Source organism: Oryx dammah, unplaced genomic scaffold (genome assembly GCF_014754425.2).
Source record: "Oryx dammah isolate SB20612 unplaced genomic scaffold, SCBI_Odam_1.1 HiC_scaffold_28, whole genome shotgun sequence".
Classification (NCBI taxonomy): domain Eukaryota; kingdom Metazoa; phylum Chordata; class Mammalia; order Artiodactyla; family Bovidae; genus Oryx; species Oryx dammah.
Window position 1 is genome coordinate 15,770,900 of NW_024070212.1, and position 19,510 is coordinate 15,790,409.

At 38.5% G+C, this 19,510-nt stretch overlaps 1 protein-coding gene across 1 annotated transcript in view; it reads left to right on the plus strand.

The window, feature by feature from the left end:
• Positions 1–906: 906 nt before the first annotated feature.
• Positions 907–19,510, plus strand: part of NUP210L (nucleoporin 210 like) — a 94,672-nt gene continuing 76,068 nt past the window's right edge. Inside the window, 9 exon segments of the mRNA XM_040230561.1 lie at positions 907–1,136; positions 2,667–2,803; positions 8,563–8,694; positions 9,872–9,965; positions 10,478–10,628; positions 12,944–13,076; positions 13,878–14,036; positions 18,320–18,388; positions 18,996–19,102. Of these exon segments, the coding sequence (XP_040086495.1) occupies positions 940–1,136; positions 2,667–2,803; positions 8,563–8,694; positions 9,872–9,965; positions 10,478–10,628; positions 12,944–13,076; positions 13,878–14,036; positions 18,320–18,388; positions 18,996–19,102 (1,179 nt within the window). The 5' untranslated portion in view covers positions 907–939.

Genomic DNA, 19,510 nt, shown 5'->3' on the forward strand with positions numbered 1-19,510 from the left:
TCTCAGATCCCTAGTTGTATGTTCTTTTGTCAATCATTTAGTTTCATTCATTATCTGTAAAATAAAGATAATATGTATTTTTAGGTAAATGTAAAGATTAGAAATAACATTTAGTGTCAGACGTTTAGTATTAATATTAATCTGACACTGGCATCATCAGGGTCAGCTGTGCATTTCCTTTACAATCATGCTTATTCTTTCTCGTAAATCCCAGATTTATTGGACTCCGCTCACTAAACAATTTCAATAATATGACGCCGATTACGTACTCCTATATATGTGTGGTTTTAATAAACTGTCCTGAGACAGCCTTTGAGCTAATACTTTGTTAGATATTTGGAGAAAACAAGTTAATTTAACAAGAGGTGCTCTCAAAGTATTTGCTTACAGACAGGTTGTGTGAGTGGATAGCTTTCAAAGCTGTCTTTGAGACGCCAGTGCCTGGCATTTCCTGCACTCTGGCATTGAGACTGGACATGAATCTGACTTACTAGTAAAAATGACACAGCTTCCTTGACAAAGTCCAGCTGTTTATACCAGAGACTGGAACATTTTTTTCCATTTATATGCACGGGTCAATGCTGACTGGAAATTACTGCCCCCCAAAAAAGTTGGTGGGGGGTTGCCCTAGGAGTCAAACACACAGTAGGCAACAGAGGAGAAATTAACGGGGAGGTTTTTTTGTTTTTGTTTTAAAGATTTTTTTGCCTATTCTTAAGGCCTGCCACCTAATATTTAAGAAAGTAGCCCTTTAAGTGGGTAGCTAGCCGGGTTTCTGCCTTAAAAGTTTCCATAACGGCTTGTTGGAGCCCTTCCTAAAAACATTCCCGTAATTCCAAGCGGTACGGCCGCCTGCTGACGTCACCCCTGCGGATTGGCTGATGTTTGTGCTGAGGGCACGGCTGTAGTTAAGCGAGGAGACAGCAGTTGCTGGGCGCCATGACCGCTGTTGGGTCACCAAATCCCCGAGGCTTCGGGCTGTTCTGCGTGACTCTACAGCGCCTCCTGTTTCTGCTTCTCTTTTTGGTTGGAACCTTGGCCAACAAACTTAACGTACCACAGGTGTTGCTACCCTTTGGCCAGGAGCCAGGCCGGGTTCCTTTCCTGCTAGAGGCTCAGCGGGGCTGCTACACTTGGTGAGGGGTGGCGGGATCACGAGAGTATGCACCCCCACGCCGCCCAGGAAGAATGGGAAGGGTTCATTGAACGGAAGACGACGCCACCGGAATACTTTGTGGTCACTCATCCTGAAGAGCCTTGCCTGTAGGGATCAGTGGTGGGGTGTCAGCAGGAATGGAGGGCCAGCCCTTCTGATGGCCTACCCTCATTGTGTGGGATGTTTTCAGCCTATGTGTGGGTCCTTTTATGAGCAGTTAATGTGTGAGATTGGCTTTCTCATGGTATGTGTTGGGAAGGGTAGTCACTATGTGAACAGCTGTCAGGGTACAAGGAAACCCTGTGTTGGTGGCCTCAGACAACCGTGGCTACCCACCGCAAAGAACTTTCAGTGTTAAGAGCTAGGATGAGGGATTCCCAAAGTCTGAGGAAATTTATTTATTTATTTATTTATTTATTTTTGAGGAAATTTATTGAGGGGCTATAGAGGCTTAGGATGTGCGAGTTCTCTGCAAACTAAAGTGAGGTTTTCAGTGTAAAAACACTTAACTATTGCATACTTAACTAAGTACTTTGCATGTGTTAACTCATTGCGTTTTTACAGTCTTATTGAGTAAGCGCTATTTTTTCCATTTTACAAGAGAGTGAATTGAGGCATAGATAATATGAAGTATAAACTTGTATGAGAAGGTGTATTTTAGGTGGAGATAAGACTTGCCTGTCACATATTAATATGTCTCCTCCCTCATATGAGAGTACTCTCTTGAAGTGCACACTCAAGTTTGGGGTAATCAACCCTGGGGGGAATGACTTTCTGACTGAGGATGAAAAGACATGATTTTCTGGTGTGAGAGAACCCAACCATAGGTTGTATGGTTTCCTAACTGTAAGGGAACCTAGCTGAAGTGGGCTCCAAGGTATCAGAGGGCTCATCCTAATTGGAGATTTCCTTTTACCATCACTGAAGAGAAGCACTAAGTTTTCTCCATAGTGTAAGAAGTTCATCTCCCATTTTATGAGGCTGTATAAGGAAATCAGGCTTACACAGTGATCCAGCGTGACATATCTCCTGACTGAGGATGATGGAAGGCATCAGTCTAGCATTGATAGCCATTCCTTCCATCCATCCAAAAATATTAATGATTGTTTAAACTGTATTTTGAGTGGGACTCATGCCTCATAATTTTAGCAAGATTTCCACCTTAGATAGCAACAGTCCAATTTCTAGGATTGGAGGAAATTCATTCCTCAGAGTTTGAGAAGCCAGGTCTCATTGTTGGAAACAGCATCAATCCTATTTTTACATACTGAGGGAAGATTGTTAACAATCTTAGTTTAAATATTGAGGAAGGAATATAACTTGGCACAAGGGATCACTGGAAAATGTTCTAATCAGTCTCTTCCACTTAAATCTTACCTCTTTAAGCAATGTTTCTACTTTAAAGAAAAACCTTTAAATATATCTGGTAGTATGTAACATGGAAAAACTATAGGAACCTATGTTCCACCAAAAGTTAATTTTAACCCACATTCATATTTCATCCTGGCAGGCATTCCACCCATCATGATGCAGTAACTGTTGAACCTTTATATGAAAATGGCACCTTATGTTCTCAAAAAGCAGTACTCATTGCTGAATCTACCCAACCAATACGCCTCAGCAGTGTTATTCTTGCTCGAGAGATAGGTATGTTGAGACAAAACACACTATGTAACTGTTCCCCTGGAGTAGAAAAATCTGATATCTTTTATAGATAGTTAACACAGACAGTGTTGGCTTCAAATGCCCCTTAAGGTAGAAAAAAGGATTCCTGCAATATAAACCTTAATTGTGGCATTCTAGCCTGTAACTTTTTTTATTTTTGAACATCCAGCCCTTGGCAATAGGCCTGATACAGAGCAGAAACTCTGGTTGTTTGAATCAGTGGAGAAGGGAAGGACCTATTTATCAGAACTAGCTTGGTTGTTAGGTTCGGAGGTTGGTCTTGAGTGAGGCAAAAGGCAGAATAAAGACTAGTACTTCTCAGGCTTCCCTGGTGGTCCAGTGGTTAAGAATCTGCCTGCCAATGCAGGAGATGGGTTCAATGGTCAGGGAAGATCCCATGTGCCACAGGCAGCTAAGCCCACATGACATAACTACTGAAGTCTGAACACTCTAGACCTCATGCTTTGCAACAAGAGAAGCCACCACAAGGAGAAGCCTGAGCACCACAACTCAAGAGTAGTCCCCGCTCACTGCAACTAGACAAACAAAGTTTGTGTGCAGTAAGAGACCAAGTGAAGCCAATAAATAAATAAATAAAATAAAAAACTAGTACTTCTCAAGTACTAGTGTCATCTAAGAATCTGCATCTTCAGCATCACCTGGGAGCTTGTTAGAAGTGTAAATTCTCAGGCCCCACCTTAGATCTGCTTTATCAGAATTTCTGGAATGAGCCAAGGGATCTGTGGTTTTAATTTATGGCTTCAGTGGGTCTTCATTGCTGTGCCAGGGCATTCTCTAGTTGGGGTGAGTGGGGGCTGCTATTTGTTGTGGTGCTCAGGCTTGCCATTGGAGTGGCTTCTCCTCTGGGACCATGGGTTCTAAGGTGCGCAGGCTTCAGTAATCGCAGCACTCCATCTCAGTAGTAGCTGTAGTACACAGGCTTAGCTGCTCCATGGCATATGGGATCTTCCTGGACCAAGAACTGAACCTGTGTTCCCTGTCTTGGCAGGCAGATTCTTAGCCACTGAGTCACCAAGGAAGTCCCAGGGATCTGTGTTTTTAACAAGCTCTCCAGATGATTCTCATACATACTGAAATTTGGGAAGCACATGGTAGTCTGTTTTAGACCAGAGCAGCTTAAGAAACACTATTTGTGTCCTTGAGTTTCTGGCACTTGGTATTTTCATATTGATAGGTCAGAAACATCTGTGTGGCTCTTAAATATTTTGATAAATTATATATCTATACTGTATTATTAAAGATAAATTTAAGATGTTTGGTATACCATATTTCATATAATTGAAGATGCCATCTATTGTAACTATTTTTAATGTACTACTAAGAACAACATTTGGAGAAGGCAGTGGCACCCCACTCCAGTACTCTTGCCTGGAAAATCCCATGGACGGAGGTGCCTGGAAGGCTGCAGTCCATGGGGTCGCTGAGGGTCGGACACAACTGAGGAACTTCACTTTCACTTTTCACTTTCATGCATTGGAGAAGGGAATGGCAACCCATTCCAGTATTCTTGCCTGGAGAATCCCAGGGATGGGGGAGCCTGGTGGGCTGCTGCCTATAGCGTCGCACAGAGTCGGACACGACTGAAGTGACTTAGCAGCAGCAGCAAGAGCAACATTGCCAACTAAACTGCTTTTCTTCACTTAGAATTTTTACTTTATACCTATTGAAGGGCTTTTTTTGACTTAGATGGTTATTTTTATTGTGTATCACTCTCAAGCCTAATAAAAAGGAAATAAAATTAACTGGTTAAAATATTCCTAAGACAAATTTAACATTTTTGCTTCATCTGAATCACTTAAAAAAAAATTTTTATTTATTTATTTATTGGCTGCGTTAGCTCTTCGTTGCAGCACATGGACTTTGATGCCCCATGGCATGTGGGAATCTTAGTTCCCCAGCCAGGGATCAAACTTGCGTCTCCTGAATTGGAAGGCAGATTCTTAACCACTGGACCACCAGGGAAGTCCTGAATCACTTTTTGATTGGGAATCATCAATGTCTGTGTTTATCCCCACAACATCTTCCTTTGTACCATTGAGACTGTTAGTGTTCTTGCATTTCTTAAAAGAATTAAACCAAAACCACCTACAAGGTATTAGTATTGGACTCATTAGTTGGCTTTACAATTTATAAAGCTGACCTATTTTGTCTCCAGCTTTGAAAAGGTTTCTAGCACATCTGAGTCGCCATCTTTCCCACTCTGTGTCCTTAAGTGTTTGGTTCCAAGGGGAAAGAGGACTCCACCATTGTTCATGTTTCCTTCCATCTACTAATACCCATTCTGCAAGTTTGATGTTGGCCCTTTTAAAGTTCTCATGAATGCAGTAAATGATAACTATGCTATGACTGCTGGTGGTTGACAGTTCTAAGATGTCATCAGTCATAAGATAAAACCCTAATTTCAGAGATGTTGAAATGTCAGAAAAATGAGTCTTGGAGTCAATGACATATGAGATTTCAAAGATGAGAATCTTTGAGGACCGTGTCATGCAGGGCAGCTACAGTGGATAGAGAAGGATACAAAGATGAGAAAAGAAGTGTTGCTTTGGTCACATATGCTGTTTTTAATGTAATTACTCTTTTCAAATTTTATTTATTTTTGGTTGCACTGGGTCTTTGTTGCTGTGAGTGGGCTTTCTCCAGTTGTGGCGAGAGAGGGGCTACTCTTTATTGTGGTGCACAGGCTTCTCATTGCTATAGCTTCTCTTGTTGCAGACCACAGGCTCTAGGTGCATGGGCTCAGTAGTTGGGGCTCACAAGCTCTAGAGTGTGGGCTCAGCAGTTGTGGCTCACAGGTTTAATTGCTCCTCCACATATGGAATATTCTTGAACCAGAGATAGAACCCCTGTCCCCTGCAGCAGGCAGATTCTTATCTGTACCATCAGGGAAGTCATGTAATTACTCTTAACTACATGAATTCATTCTGATGTTGAAAGACCACACAGTTGCTTGGAGAAATGTCAAATCTGGCTCTCAGCTTAGTTTCATCTGACTTGTGAATATTCCAAAAGTATCTTTCAAATCGGCTTTCACAATTTTGCTATTAAAACAATTGTGTACATAGATGATGGAGATTCCCAGTAATGAATGGCCGTCTTAGTGTTCTACAAGATGCTTTCTTATCTTCATGGGAACTGGCACTCTGAAATGGGAAGGGACATTTTGAAAGGGAAGAGCATGCCTTAAGAGAAACTCTTCGTTTGTTTGACAAACATTGAATTACCTACTAACTATAAGGTATCTGTAAAGGTTAAAAGGTTTAAGTACTCCATTAGTGTTTAGGTGCTTGGGATTTTGTTTATGATGTTTTTGGTAATAGTCTAATAGAGAAAATGAGTGGCTATGGCAGAGATTAGCCACTAGCTACTAGGGAATTCTGCCTGCAATGTGGGAGACCTGGATTCAATCCCTGGATTGGGAAGATCCCTGAAGAAGGGCATGGCAACCCACTCCAGTATTCTTGCCTGGAGAATTCCATAGACAGAGGAGCCTGGTGGGCTACATGGGGTCGAAAAGAGTTGGACATGACCAAGTGACTTTCAGTACTACTCAACTGTGACAGAGATGGATAATGGTGAGAGACGAGGTGGGCATATTCTATTTGGTAAGAGTGTTAGATTTATTTTGATTTTTTGTTTTGTTTTGTTCTGACTAGATGTTACCTCCCTTTGATAAAATATTTAAAGAATATGAAAGGTTATATGTGAAAGTAGTGAAAGTGTTAGTCGTTCAATCATGTCCTACACTTTGTGACCTCATGGACTGTAACCTATCAGGCTCTTCTGTCCATGGAATTCTCCAGGCAAGAATACTGGAGTGGGCAGCCATTCCCTTCTCCAGGGGATCTTTCTTCTCAGGGACCAAACCAGGGGTAATCTCCTGCATTACTGGCAGATTCTTTATGGTCTGAGCCACCAGGGAAACCCCAAAAGGTTATATAATGAAAAGTAAATCTCTAATCTCATTTCTCCAAGAGAGAACCACTTTTCTGTATCATTCCAGATGTAGTCTATGAATATATGAAAATGCCTTTTTGTAGTGGGATATCTAGATTTTCAACTTTAGGTACAGGACAGGTAGAGGAGTTTGGAGATGAAGGCATAAATTTTAGGTATAAAAGTTCAAGTGAAGGATTAAGAAAGGATTTAGACAGCTGAATGATTTTGGTGGAAAGAATAGAATGGAATGATCAGTACATTTTGCACTGTGCTTAGCATGTGGTTATTCAGCAAATACTTAAAAAATTTTTTAAATTAATTTATTTATATTTCAGCTGCACTGAATCATTGTTTCTGTGCACAGACTTTCTCTAGTTGTGGCAAGCAGGGGCTACTCTTTGCTGTAGTGAACGTTTCTCATTGTGGTGGCTTCTCTTGTTGCAGAGCAGAGACTTTAGGCACATGGACTTCAGTAGTTGTAGTCTGTGGTCTTAGTTGCTTCTTGGCATGTGGAATCTTCCTGGACCAGGGATCGAACCCCTGTCCCCTGCATTGGCCAGCAGATTCTTACCTACTGTACCACCAGGGAAGTCCCAAAATATTTTAAAATAATTTTTGAAAATTTAATTTATTTTTTGGTCGCATTGGGTCTTCGTTGCTGCTCACAGGCTTCCTCTAGTTGTAGTGAGCTGGGGCTGCTCCTTGTTGCAGTACGTGGGCCTCTCATTGCAGTGGCTTCTCTTGTTGTGGAGCACAGGCTCTAGGTGAGTGGGTTTCAGTAGTTGTGGCACGCAGACTTAGTTTCTTCGAGGCATGTGGAATCTTCCTGGACCAGGGATTGAAACCATGTCCCCTGTGTTGGCAGACAGATTCCTATTCACTGTGCCACCAAGGAAATCCCCAAAATAATTTTTATTTCACCCTTATTTCATCGTTATGAAAATAAATCTACTTTCTGTACTGTTTCAATTTGTGTTTCTGAAGTTAATCATGACTATATTGGGCTTCTCTGGTGGGTCAGATGGTATAGAATCTGCCTGCAATGCAGGAGAACTGGGTTTGATTCCTGGGTCAGGAAGACCCCCGGAGAAGGGAATGGCAACCCACTCCAGTATTCTTGCCTGGAGAATTCAATGGACAAAGGGAATGGCAACCCACTCCAGTATTCTTGCCTGGAGAATTCAATGGACAGAGGAGCCTGGCAGGCTGCAGTCTACAGTGTCGCAAAGAGTTGGCCACAACTGAGTGACAAACATACTGAGTGGAACTCTAGTTGGGTCTAATACATGATTCTCAGGCTTTTTAATCTCATGGTCCAGGAAAAAAAATGGAAAGAAGTGAAGTGAGAGAGAAATTTATTGGCAGACAGGAATGGCATATGGTTGCCACCCTCTTACTTTCCTAAATAAACACATTTTTTAAAATGTACTCTTATAATTTCATAAAAGGAAAAGCATTCTAACACTTCAAAAGTAATACTGAACATATATTCCTTTAAAGTGAATATATTTAATTTTATTAATGTTTTAAAATTCTCATTTTTTGATGGGTGAATAAAAACATTGTTATAGATCAGTGTCTGGGAATCACTGCTCTAGTGTCTCTTCTTGTAAACAGATGCTCTTATATATTTTGTTGCAATGCTGTTTTCTTCCACAGGTTGAAAGGAACTGTTATGCCTTTCTTTTTCTTAATATTTAGAATAAGCTCCTCAGTATATGAAATATTTAATAGATTCATGACCCGTTGAATTAAATTCTCAGTTTTTGGGTTCGTTTTAGTGACTGACCATGAACTGCGGTGTGATGTTAAGGTTGATGTGATAAACAACATTGAAATTATATCTCGAACACGGGAACTCTATGTAGATGATTCACCACTGGAACTGATGGTGAGGGCATTGGATGCTGCAGGTAAAGAATGTCAGAGGATTCAACAAAATTACCTAAAATGAACACTTTTGTGTTTAGTTTTTGGAAACAGAAATTTGAGAGATAAAAGTAGGTTGGAAATAATGTTTATTTTCTCATATGAAGTTCATGTGCAAGAAGAATTAACAATTCTGAGTGTGGTTTGATGTATTAACTACAGACTTTCATTAAAATTTTCTAGTTCAGAATCCAAATTCTGCTACTGAGCTTCTGCTAATGGTCCCAACAATTAAGAACATTTTTGGAGAAAAAAAGAAAAGTACATTTTGGAATTTATTATTAGCTCTGTTTTGATCAGTCTACTTTCTGTAGGCCAAGAGAATTAAATGTAAACCTGTGAAAATTTTATAATTTTATCTTTCTTAAGACTGATTTTACATTGTTTTTCATATACTGCTACTGCTGCTAAATCACTTCAGTCATTTCCGACTCTGTGCGACCCCATAGACAGCAGTCCACCAGGCTCCCCCGTCCCTGGGATTCTCCAGGCAAGAACACTGGAGTGGGCTGCCATTTCCTTTTCCAATGTATGAAAGTGAAAAGTGAAAGTGAAGTCACTCAGTTGTGTCCGACTCTTGGTGACCCCATGGACTGCAGCCTACCAGGCTCCTCTGTCCATGGGATTTTCCAGGCAAGAGTACTGGAGTGGGGTGCCATTGCCTTTCATATACTACACTAATGTAATATGTAAAAAAAAAAAAACAACAACATTTTAATGCATTGCTTCTTTCTTTGTAAACTAGTGAAGAGCGATTTTAAAAATATGAGAAATGAACATATTAGTAATATTCAAACCTAGCTTTTATAAAAATTTTTATTAGAGGGACCAGGATTTAGGGATGCCTGTGAACCCTGAGATAGATTATAAGGTGGCCTTTTTATGTTGAAAGGAACAGAAATAGTGCCATAATTTTGTCAACCAGCAGTTAACCAGCTTGAGTCATTTTCACTTTCAGAAAGCTTATACAGCAACCGTACTTATTCTGTGTAGGGAGTCTTCCTGGTAGATGTGTTTTAAGTCATTAATGATAGTGTATCTATTTGTTAATGAAAGAGGCTTAAAAATAATTTTCTAGTTAAATTTCCCTTGCTTATTAAAGATACCTGAATATTTTTGAATATGTGATTTTGTCTTGTCTGCTTTTGCCTTGCTTTACAGGAAATACTTTTAGTAGTTTGGCAGGGATGGTGTTTGAGTGGAGCATTGCCCGGGATAATGAATCAGCAGTAGAAGAACTGTCTAGCAAAATTAGGTAACCTTGAAACCAAACCTAACTATCTGATTTTGAAGAAGACATCTGCCTTTGGGTAGCACACTGAACAGCAATCATTTGTGTGGGTTTTGATCATTTTTCTATCTGGAACTATTTGGAACAAATAAATTTATCATGGGAAAATATGGCAAGGTACCTTGATGGTTTAATTTGAGTCACTGCAGAGGAGTTCATGAAATCAGAACTGTACAATTATTTGTTGTATCTTCTGACACTTTGGTTTTTCAAGCTATCAACACTCACTGAAATACAGTGAGTGGATATTAGTATGAAATTTTCTCTTCAGTACCAAGCAATAGCTCTCAGATAATCCGGGTTTTAGTCTTACAACAGGTTTAGCCAGAAGCATATTAAGTACTTTTCTTCTATCTAGTCATTGTGGAAATTTTAAACTTTTGACACTATACAGACATTGAAGAGACTATGTTTAAAGTCTCTCAGAGCCTTTTGGAAGAAGAATAATCTACTAGAAACAAAGTTTATCTCTTTAGGATTTTGAGATACTCTGAAGCAGAATATTCTCCCCCTGCATATATAGCTGAGATGGAAAAAGAAGAGAAACAGGGAGATATGATTTTGGTGTCTGGCATTAAAACTGGTGCTGCTATCGTAAAAGTTCGAATTTCTGAACCATTCTATAAGGTAAAAATTTACTGCTATAGACATTAAGTCTTGCCTATGGAATAGTTTCTTATGTTTATCTATAATAGAAATCCTCTAACCTGATTGATTTAGGCCAATTGAAAAAGTTATTTGAAACAGATAAACATTGTTTGAAAACCTGTCTTCCTTAAACATGTTATTACCCACATACAATTACAAATGTTACTGGCATTTTCTCTTAAAACATATAACTGCATTTTATTCACCAATCCTTTGATGTAGGTCCGAGACTTTTCTTTGTCTATGATTCACTGGTTAAAAATATATATACTCATTCTTGCACAAATTAGTTTCTAGTTTCTTTTTCATTTTTCATTTTATCTTATGGTTGAGTGAAAGATTATACATGTGTGAAGCAATTTGAGTGCAGAATTCTAGTATATTTTTCAAGGATTTTCCCCTAGTCTTTTACATTTCTCACCTACACCTAATTTGATAGCAGTACATCTTAGCTATCCTTTAATTTCTTTTTTAAATTTTTTCTTAATAAAAAATTTTTTTAAAATTTATCCTTAGCTTGCCTTTAACTATTTTTTAAAATTAATTTTAAAAAATTAATTTATTTATTTGTGTGGTAGTTTGTACATTCTTTGGCATTGCCTCTCTTTGGGATTGGAAGGAAAGCTGACCTTTCCCTGTCCTGTGGCCACTGCTGACTTTTCCAAATTTGCTAGCATATTGAGTGCAGCACTTTCACAGCATCATCTTTTAGGATTTGAAATAGCTCAGCTGGAATTCCATCACCTCCGATAGCTTTATTTGTAGTGATGTTTCCTAAGGTCCACTTGACTTTGCATTCCAGAATTCTGGCTCTAGGTGAGTGACCACACCATCGTGGTTATCTGGGACATGAAGATCTGTTTTGTATAGTTCTGTGTATTCTTGCCACCTCTTCTTAATATCTTCTGTTTCTGTTAAGTCCTTACCATTTCTGTCCTTTATTATGTCCATCTTTGCATGAAATGTTCCCATGGTATCTCTAATTTTCTTGAAGCGATCTCTAGTCTTTCTGTTGTTTTCCTCTATTTCTTTGCATTGTTCACTTAGGAAGGCTTTCTTATCTCTCCTTGCTATTCTTTGGAACTCTGCATTAGATGGGTATATCTTTTCTCTTCTCCTTTGCCTTTTGCTTCTCTTCTTTTTTCAGCTATTTGTAAGGGCTCCTCAGACAACTGTTTTCCCTTTTTGAATTTCTTTTCCTTGGGGATGGTTTTGATCACCGCCTCCGGTACAATGTCACAAACCTCCATCCATAGTTCCTCAGGCACTCTGTCTATCAGATCTAATTCCTTGAATCTATTTGTCACTTCCACTGTATAATCCTAACGGATTTAATTTAGATCATACCTGAATGGCCTGGTGGTTTTCCCTACTTTCTTCAATTTAAGTCTGAATTTGGCAGTAAGGAGTTCATGATCTGACCCACAGTCAGATTGTTGTGTTTTGGCTGTACTGGGGCTTTCTCTAGTTGTGGCGAGTGGGAGCTACTCTATAGTTGAGGTGCACAGGCTTCTCATTGTGGTGGCTTCTTTTGTTGCAGAGCACAAGCTCTAGGGCATGGGTTCAGTAGTTGTGATGCACAGGCTTAGTTGCTCTGCAGCATGTGGGATCTTCCTCAACCACAGATTGAACCTGTGTCCCCTGCATTGGCAGGCAGACTCTTAACCATTGGACCACCAGGAACGTCCTGACTATAACTTTTCAAAACATTTAAATTTTTTATAGAAAACAACTCTTTTCATATAATGTTTTTTTTTTAAATTAATTATTATTAAAGTTGAGAAAGCAAATGTCTTTTGGCAAGCATTCATTTCAAGTGGCAGTAACATGTATGTGGATATCCTAGAGAGCAGCCTGTTAACCTTGTATTGGGTAAGCCTTCACAAGAATTGATATGTTCAACAAGGGATACAGAGTAACTTAATCTGGAAAATCAGTTCACCAGAGGTTGGTTAAAAGAATTTCAGTGGAATACAGTTAGGTCTTACTTTTTCCCATTTTACACACTTGCCTTTTTATTTACCTACCTTTCTCCTTTAAGAAAGCTTGTTGTTTTCTATTCTTTGTTTGAGTGACTTAGTTAATAAGTGACTTAGAAAGCTGACACTGTATTAATATTCATGATCACTTTTTAAGGCTAACTGAAATTATGATCTGTGCTTAGGAAAGCATTGTTTTAATCCTGGCAAAATATTTTAGAAGAAATTTATAAAAGTAAACTTTAATAAGGAGGGTAACCTTGAGGATTTTGCCTGTGGAAACTTTCTGGTTTGTTTTTTTTTTCCTTCTTTTAGAAAGTGGCAGCAGCATTGATACGTCTGCTTGTTTTGGAGAATATATTTCTTATACCATCCCAAGATATTTATCTCTTAGTAGGTGCATATATTAAATACCGAGTTGCAAAAATGGTTCAGGGAAGAATGACAGGTAAGTTGATTTAGCTTTTCCTAAGACTAACATTTCCTAAATCTTTTCTGCTGACAAGAGAAGCAGCTTCACATTATATATGCAAAATACTTTTTGTTCTTTCTGTGGAAGATTAGATTTTTGTGGTAAAAGTACAGTTGACCCTCAAACAACATGGGTCTGAACTGTGCAGTTCCATTTTTATGCAGATTTTTAAAAAATAAACACTACAGTACTATACGATGTTTGGTTGGCTGAAAGCATGCATGCAGAACTGGGGTTATAGAGGGTTGACTTAATACGTGGATTTTCAACTGCATGGGGAGGTCAATGGGGGAGTGTCAGTGCCTCTAATCCCTGCACTGTTCAAAGATTAACTGTATTCTTTTATTGCTGTACTTGAGCTAATACTGGACTGAGGTAGCCCACATATCTTAAACAGACTAATGCTATAGTTCAACTACTACTTAGCTTCAGTGCCCATAAAGATCTGAATTGTCTATTAAAACAACCAAAATTTCCTAACTTAGGACAAGGGAAGAAAAGTGCACGTTTGCTCCATTAACATTAGTCCTTTATTTACTTGCCTAGTGGAAATCCCTCCTCCTACTCTCAGTTTACTGAGTTTTAAGAATATAAGCAACAGTAAACTCACATAGTAGTCCCCCTCAATTTCTATATATGTAGAGATTCATTATAGTTGGGAGAAAATAAAGGGAAAAGCAGATTTTGCTCTTACTTTGACCTGCTTCTTCTTATAATCCAACAATATACTATGTTCTATTGTTTTCATTATGGTTATGTATCTTTCATGTCTTACAGAGGTGAAATTTCCCCTGGAACATTATACACTAGAATTGCAAGACCACAGAGTTTCATATAATATTTCTCTTTCTGGGAAAGTGGCTTTACTGGATGAGAAAACAGCCGTGGTGACTGCTGTCCAGCTGGGCCACACTAACCTTATCTTCGTCCACAAAAGTATCCTTTTGTTCAAGTTTTCGCTGCCAATCTATATTTCCTTGAGCAAGCTAGACATGTTCCTTGGTAAAATAACTGGTTAAGCATGATTATAACACTACTACATTTATTTTCCATAGGTTCTATCTTTTAAAAAGCACTATAAATTATTATTGTCATAATTTCTAACAAAGGGTAGGTACAGAAGAGTCGTTGTTATTTGTAATCTGTTGAACATATGTGCAACATAATATAAATTGTAAATAGGCGGGGTTCCTTAGTGGCCCAGTACTAAAGAATCTGCCTGCCAATGTAGAAGAAACAGTTCAATACCTGGTCTGGGAAGATCCCACATGCAGCTGAGCAACTAGGTCTGTGCACCACCACTATTGAACCTATGCTCTAGAACCTGGGAGCTGCAACTGCTGAAGGCCACACACTCTAGAGCCCGTGCACCACAACTAGAGAAAAGCTCAAGCAGCAGCGAAGACCCAGCACAGCCAAATATAAATAAATCAATAAGGTTATATTAAAAAATTGTAAATAGGAGCAGGGAAAACTTTGGAGGAACTTGTGTAAATGTTATTTAATTTGTTCTTGTTTTTACATGAATAATTGAGAAAAGATGATATTGTCTGCAGTGGCTACTTAATATTTGTTAAATTGAGGCAAGAGTAATTTTTTAATTAATTTATTTTAATTGGAGGATAATTACTTTACAATATTACGGTGGTTTTTGTCATACATCAACATGAATTACCCCCGGGTGTACATGTGTCTTCCCAACCTGAATCTCCCTCCCACCTCCCTCCCCACCCCATCCCTCTGGGCTATCCCAGAACACTGGCTTTGGGTGCCCTGCTTCGTGCATTCAAGTTGCACTGATCATCTATTCTACATATGGTAATATACATGATTCAATGCTATTCTCTCAAATCATCCCACCCTCACCTTCTCCCACAGGGTCCAAAAGTCTGTTCCTTACATCTGTGTCTAAGAGTAATTTTAAAAACTTCACTAAACCTGCTCTGTAAAGACTGAACAAAGAGAGTTACTTAGAGCTCTAATATAGTCAATGAAAACAAAACAGTATAAAGATTAAAATTCTCAGAGAATTGAAATTTTCAGAGAATTCATAAAATACTCAGCATTGATTTCGAAATATTTCCTATTTTTGAATCTTTGAATCTCAAATATTTAAATTAATTTGTTTAATTTATTCAGCAAATACCTATTATATTTCTCCTATGTGCTCAACATTGCTCTAAGTGCTGAGGATACAGACTATTTTACTCTGGGTAGTTAGGGAAGTCCTCTCTGATAAGGCTGCATTTGAGCAATGAACCATACAGATATCTGGGTGAAGGCTCTCCAGAAAGAGGAAATAGCAATTTCAAAGGTTCTGAGGCAGAAGCACGTTTGGCATGTTTACAGACGAGCAAGGAAGACACTGCGGCTGAGTGCAGAGAATCGGGAAAGTAGTAGAACAGATAGAGTAGGAGAGGGAGTAACTATGTAGGGCTTAGCAGGCTTACTCTGAGTAAGAGCCTATCAGTCTTAAAGGGTATAGTATTTCTTGTAGAATAGTATTTGTTAATTAGCTGTTATATTCTGTTACATTATTTGTCTAAAACATTTAGGAGAGGTTTTGGTTCAGAGTTGTTTGTTCTCTAGTCATTTCAAGGTGCCTAGGACATTTGTGAACAAATACAATAGTAACTACAAAGTAAACTAAGATATTTGATATTTATTTAGTTCCAGCTGTGTGTCAGGCACTTACCTGAACTGCCTTCCCCAGGCATCCTTACCATGATTTTTTTCATAGTTTTTTTCATTTTTTTCTCAGTTCATATTGTTATTTATTCCATATTGCTATTTACTGTTATTAAATATTAAAATATATTTACCTCTTGACATGGAAGGTGACGATTCATAATTTATTCCAGCGCCTGCCTTAGGTGGCTGGTGGTACTCATAGAGATGGGTGATATAAAAGAAGGCGCATGTATACCCAGGTTATAGTTGAAGCTGCTGTAGAGAAAGTGAACCTAGGGAGAATATACAGAGTGAGAGGAGAAGAGGACCAAAGACATAACTGTGGACTGCCAGCTTCTAAGGTTCATTTGGAAGAGGAGGAACTTTAGGGATGCTCAGAAAGAATGTTTAATAGGAAATTAGGAGAGTAGGAAATAGTAGGAAAATCAGGAGAGAAAAATTTCATGGTAACCAAGTGAGGAATTTGCAATGAGAATGTTCTTCAGGTGAAATCAGCAGAAATAAAGGAAGTCTTGGATCACTTTTCCAATAAAACAGCTTGGCTTTAAAAAGAAGGAGGAAAACAAAGCAGAAGTTTGAAGAAGACAAAATTTTTTTAAGTTAAGAGAAACTTGAATATGTCTATAAGTTAAACAGAGAGATGACAGAGATATGGATGAAAAGGTCAGTTGATGGAGCTAGATTTCTGAGGAGTAAGATTTCTGAGGAGTAAGATTTCTGAGGAGTAAGATTTCGGAGGAGCAAGATAAAATGAAATTCCAAACAGGGAAGGATTAGATAAAAGGTAGATGTCTTATTCTGATTATGGAGGGATGAACTCGTTTAGAGACCTGTTGAGATCTGTGTCCTCATCTGTAAAATGAAAGGAATGATATACTCCTGAATTTCCTTCTGCATGCGTGTTCAGTCGCTCAGTTGTGTCCAACTCTTTTGTGACCCCATGGACTGTGGCCCACCAGGCTCCTCTGTTCATGGAATTTCCCAGGCAAGAATACTGGAGTGGGTTGCCATTTCCTTCTCCAGGGGATTTTCCCAGCCCAGGAATCTAGCCCGGGTCTCCTGCATTGCAGGTAGACTTCTGCACTGCAGTGGATTCTTTATCAACTTAGCTACGAGGGAATTTCCTTTTAGCTCTTATAGTTTATGAATGTAGTACATACTAAAACCAAACTTAGACTGACACAGTGTTTAAAAGATTTGCTTTAATGAATAGTAAAACCAAATGGTTTTTACTTGTGGCTCAGCTGGTAAAGAATCCTCCTGCAATGTGGGAGACCTGGGTCAATCCCTGGGTTGGGAAGATACCCTGGAGAAGGGAAAAGCTACCCACTCCAGTATTCTGGCCTGGAGAATTCCATGGACTGTATAGTCCATGGGGTTGCCAAGAGTTGACACGACTGAGCAACTTTGACATTCACTAAAAAAGTAATTTTAATTAGCATATCAATTGTATGTATATTAATAGTTCTTTTGAAGTACTTGGGCAGCTTTAAAAGTTTGATCCCTGAAATAGATTAAATATTTTGCTTTCATTGTCACTATAGATACTGTAGTGCCTAATTATAGCCTAGTACATGACTGAATTAACAGCACTTCTAGATTAGTGTACTTAGAAATAATAAGAGTTTTCTGTCCAGTCATTTCAGTAATACATTTCTCAGAGCAGAAATAATTTCTTAGCTTTTGGACACAGTATATTTCTGAGAAGGAATTACATTACTAATTAGATTGTGTAGGCATGCTAAGTTGCTTCAGTAGTGTCTGACTCTTTGTGACCCTGTGGACAAGAGCCCACCAGGCTCCTCTATCCATGGGATTCTCTAGGCAAGAATACTGGAGTGGGTTGCCATGCCTTTCTCCAAGCGATCTTCCCAATCCAGAGATCGAACCTGCATCTCTTTAGATCTCCTGCATTGGCAGGAGGGTTCTTTACCACTAGCACCACCTGAGAAGCCCCAGATTGTGTCTAGGCTAACACAATAAATAATGTGTAGTGTGATGTATGACAAAGAAGTATCTTTGGTGGAAGAAAAAACATTTTGATATTAAAGAATTGCCACAGATAATAGAAAATCAATTAGTGATTTTTAAAACTGTCTGTGGAGCCCGAGGCAAGTTACTGGGCTGGATGACAAGTCATGCCGTTCCCTTTCCATCCACCACAGTCCATTTCTTCAGCCAGAGCAATTCCACTTTGTCCTACTTTCCCTAATGGGCTCCTATGAAACACTTTTACAGGGGAAAAGGATTCTGCAGCTATGAATATTAAAAATGTGGAGCATGATCTTTTTTTCTCTCATTTCATCTTCCTGATATTTGAAATTCAAGAATACCTGATACCTGTGATTACTGAACCCTCATATTTTTCTCAGAATGTATGCATTTAAGTTTTGCTTTCTAAGAGATAATGAAAGATAGAATTTTTACTTGCTTTTGTTTGTGGGCTTATTTATCTATTTATTTTGGTAGCTTATATTTTTCTTTTCACCCAAATCTAGCTCATAAAATTTCCTTAAACAAAAATTAAGATGTCCATATGCGATCTGTGTCTGGACTCCCAAATTGCACCATATATGTTGTAGAGCCTGGCTTTTTAGGTATTTTTAGATAATGATTTTCATAAAGCCAAATAACTTAAAGTATGCCACTGAAATGAGTGCATTAAAGACTAGAGTGCTTCATTTTAAGACTTAGCTAATTTCAAATTCAACCTTACTTTGACGTGTTTTCTCACATTGTTCTAGTTAAATGCTATTTGCAAGAGTAAAGCATCTTGAAATAGACTGAAAAGGTATGAAATTCCATGTAATACAATGTTGGACTAGGAAAAGAGACTTCATACAAAGAAAGAAGAAACCTATGTCCTTAAGCCACATGAAGCAATGAATCTGACTGAAGCAGCTGAAGTCTTGCCTGACATATCAGAAATGAGCAAAATTGTGGGTTTAGGGTGGATGGTATTTGTATACAGATGTAAGTGAGAATGCTTCTTTTATACCTGAGATGAACTAAGTTAAACTAGGATGTTTGGAACCCCAAATTATTATACAGTTTTACAGAGGGAACTAAAGGATCTACTTTGGAAACCATCTCCATCTATTGGTGACTTTTGCTCTTTAAATGGCTTTTTAAAGTTTGTATTTATAAAATTCATTATAGAAAAATGGCCTCTTCTGATATTTTTCTTTATTGATTTGTGTACAGGTTTCACAGTCCAACCTGGAGACCGATGGAGTCTAGAGGTGGGACAGGTCTATGTTATTACAGTAGAAGTATTTGATAAAAGCAGCACAAAGGTCTATATTTCAGACGTGAGTCTATCTTTTGAATTTTTCTAGCCCCCTTAAGGGTAACTCCTTCAGTGGGCAGTCTTTTTGCTAGGAAGACTTTTTTTTTGCTTCCAGATTTTGCCTTCAGAAAATGCAAGTTACTACTTTATCATTATTATTATTAAGTAGTTCTATCCTTGAGGAATACTAAACCAGAAGTAAAAGATACAACTTGGTTAGAATTATAGGAAAGAGATGAGGTTGGCACCAAGGGTAACACTTTGGATGGGATCCTTATTATAAAACTTCATTTCAGAGAAGTTACCAGAGTTTTATAGTGTGATCATTAGATATAAAATGTTGTAGTCATTCTCCAGCATCCATTCCCCATTCTACCTCCAACTGTCAATTTCTGGAATGGCACAAATCACACTAAAATTGACGTAAGCT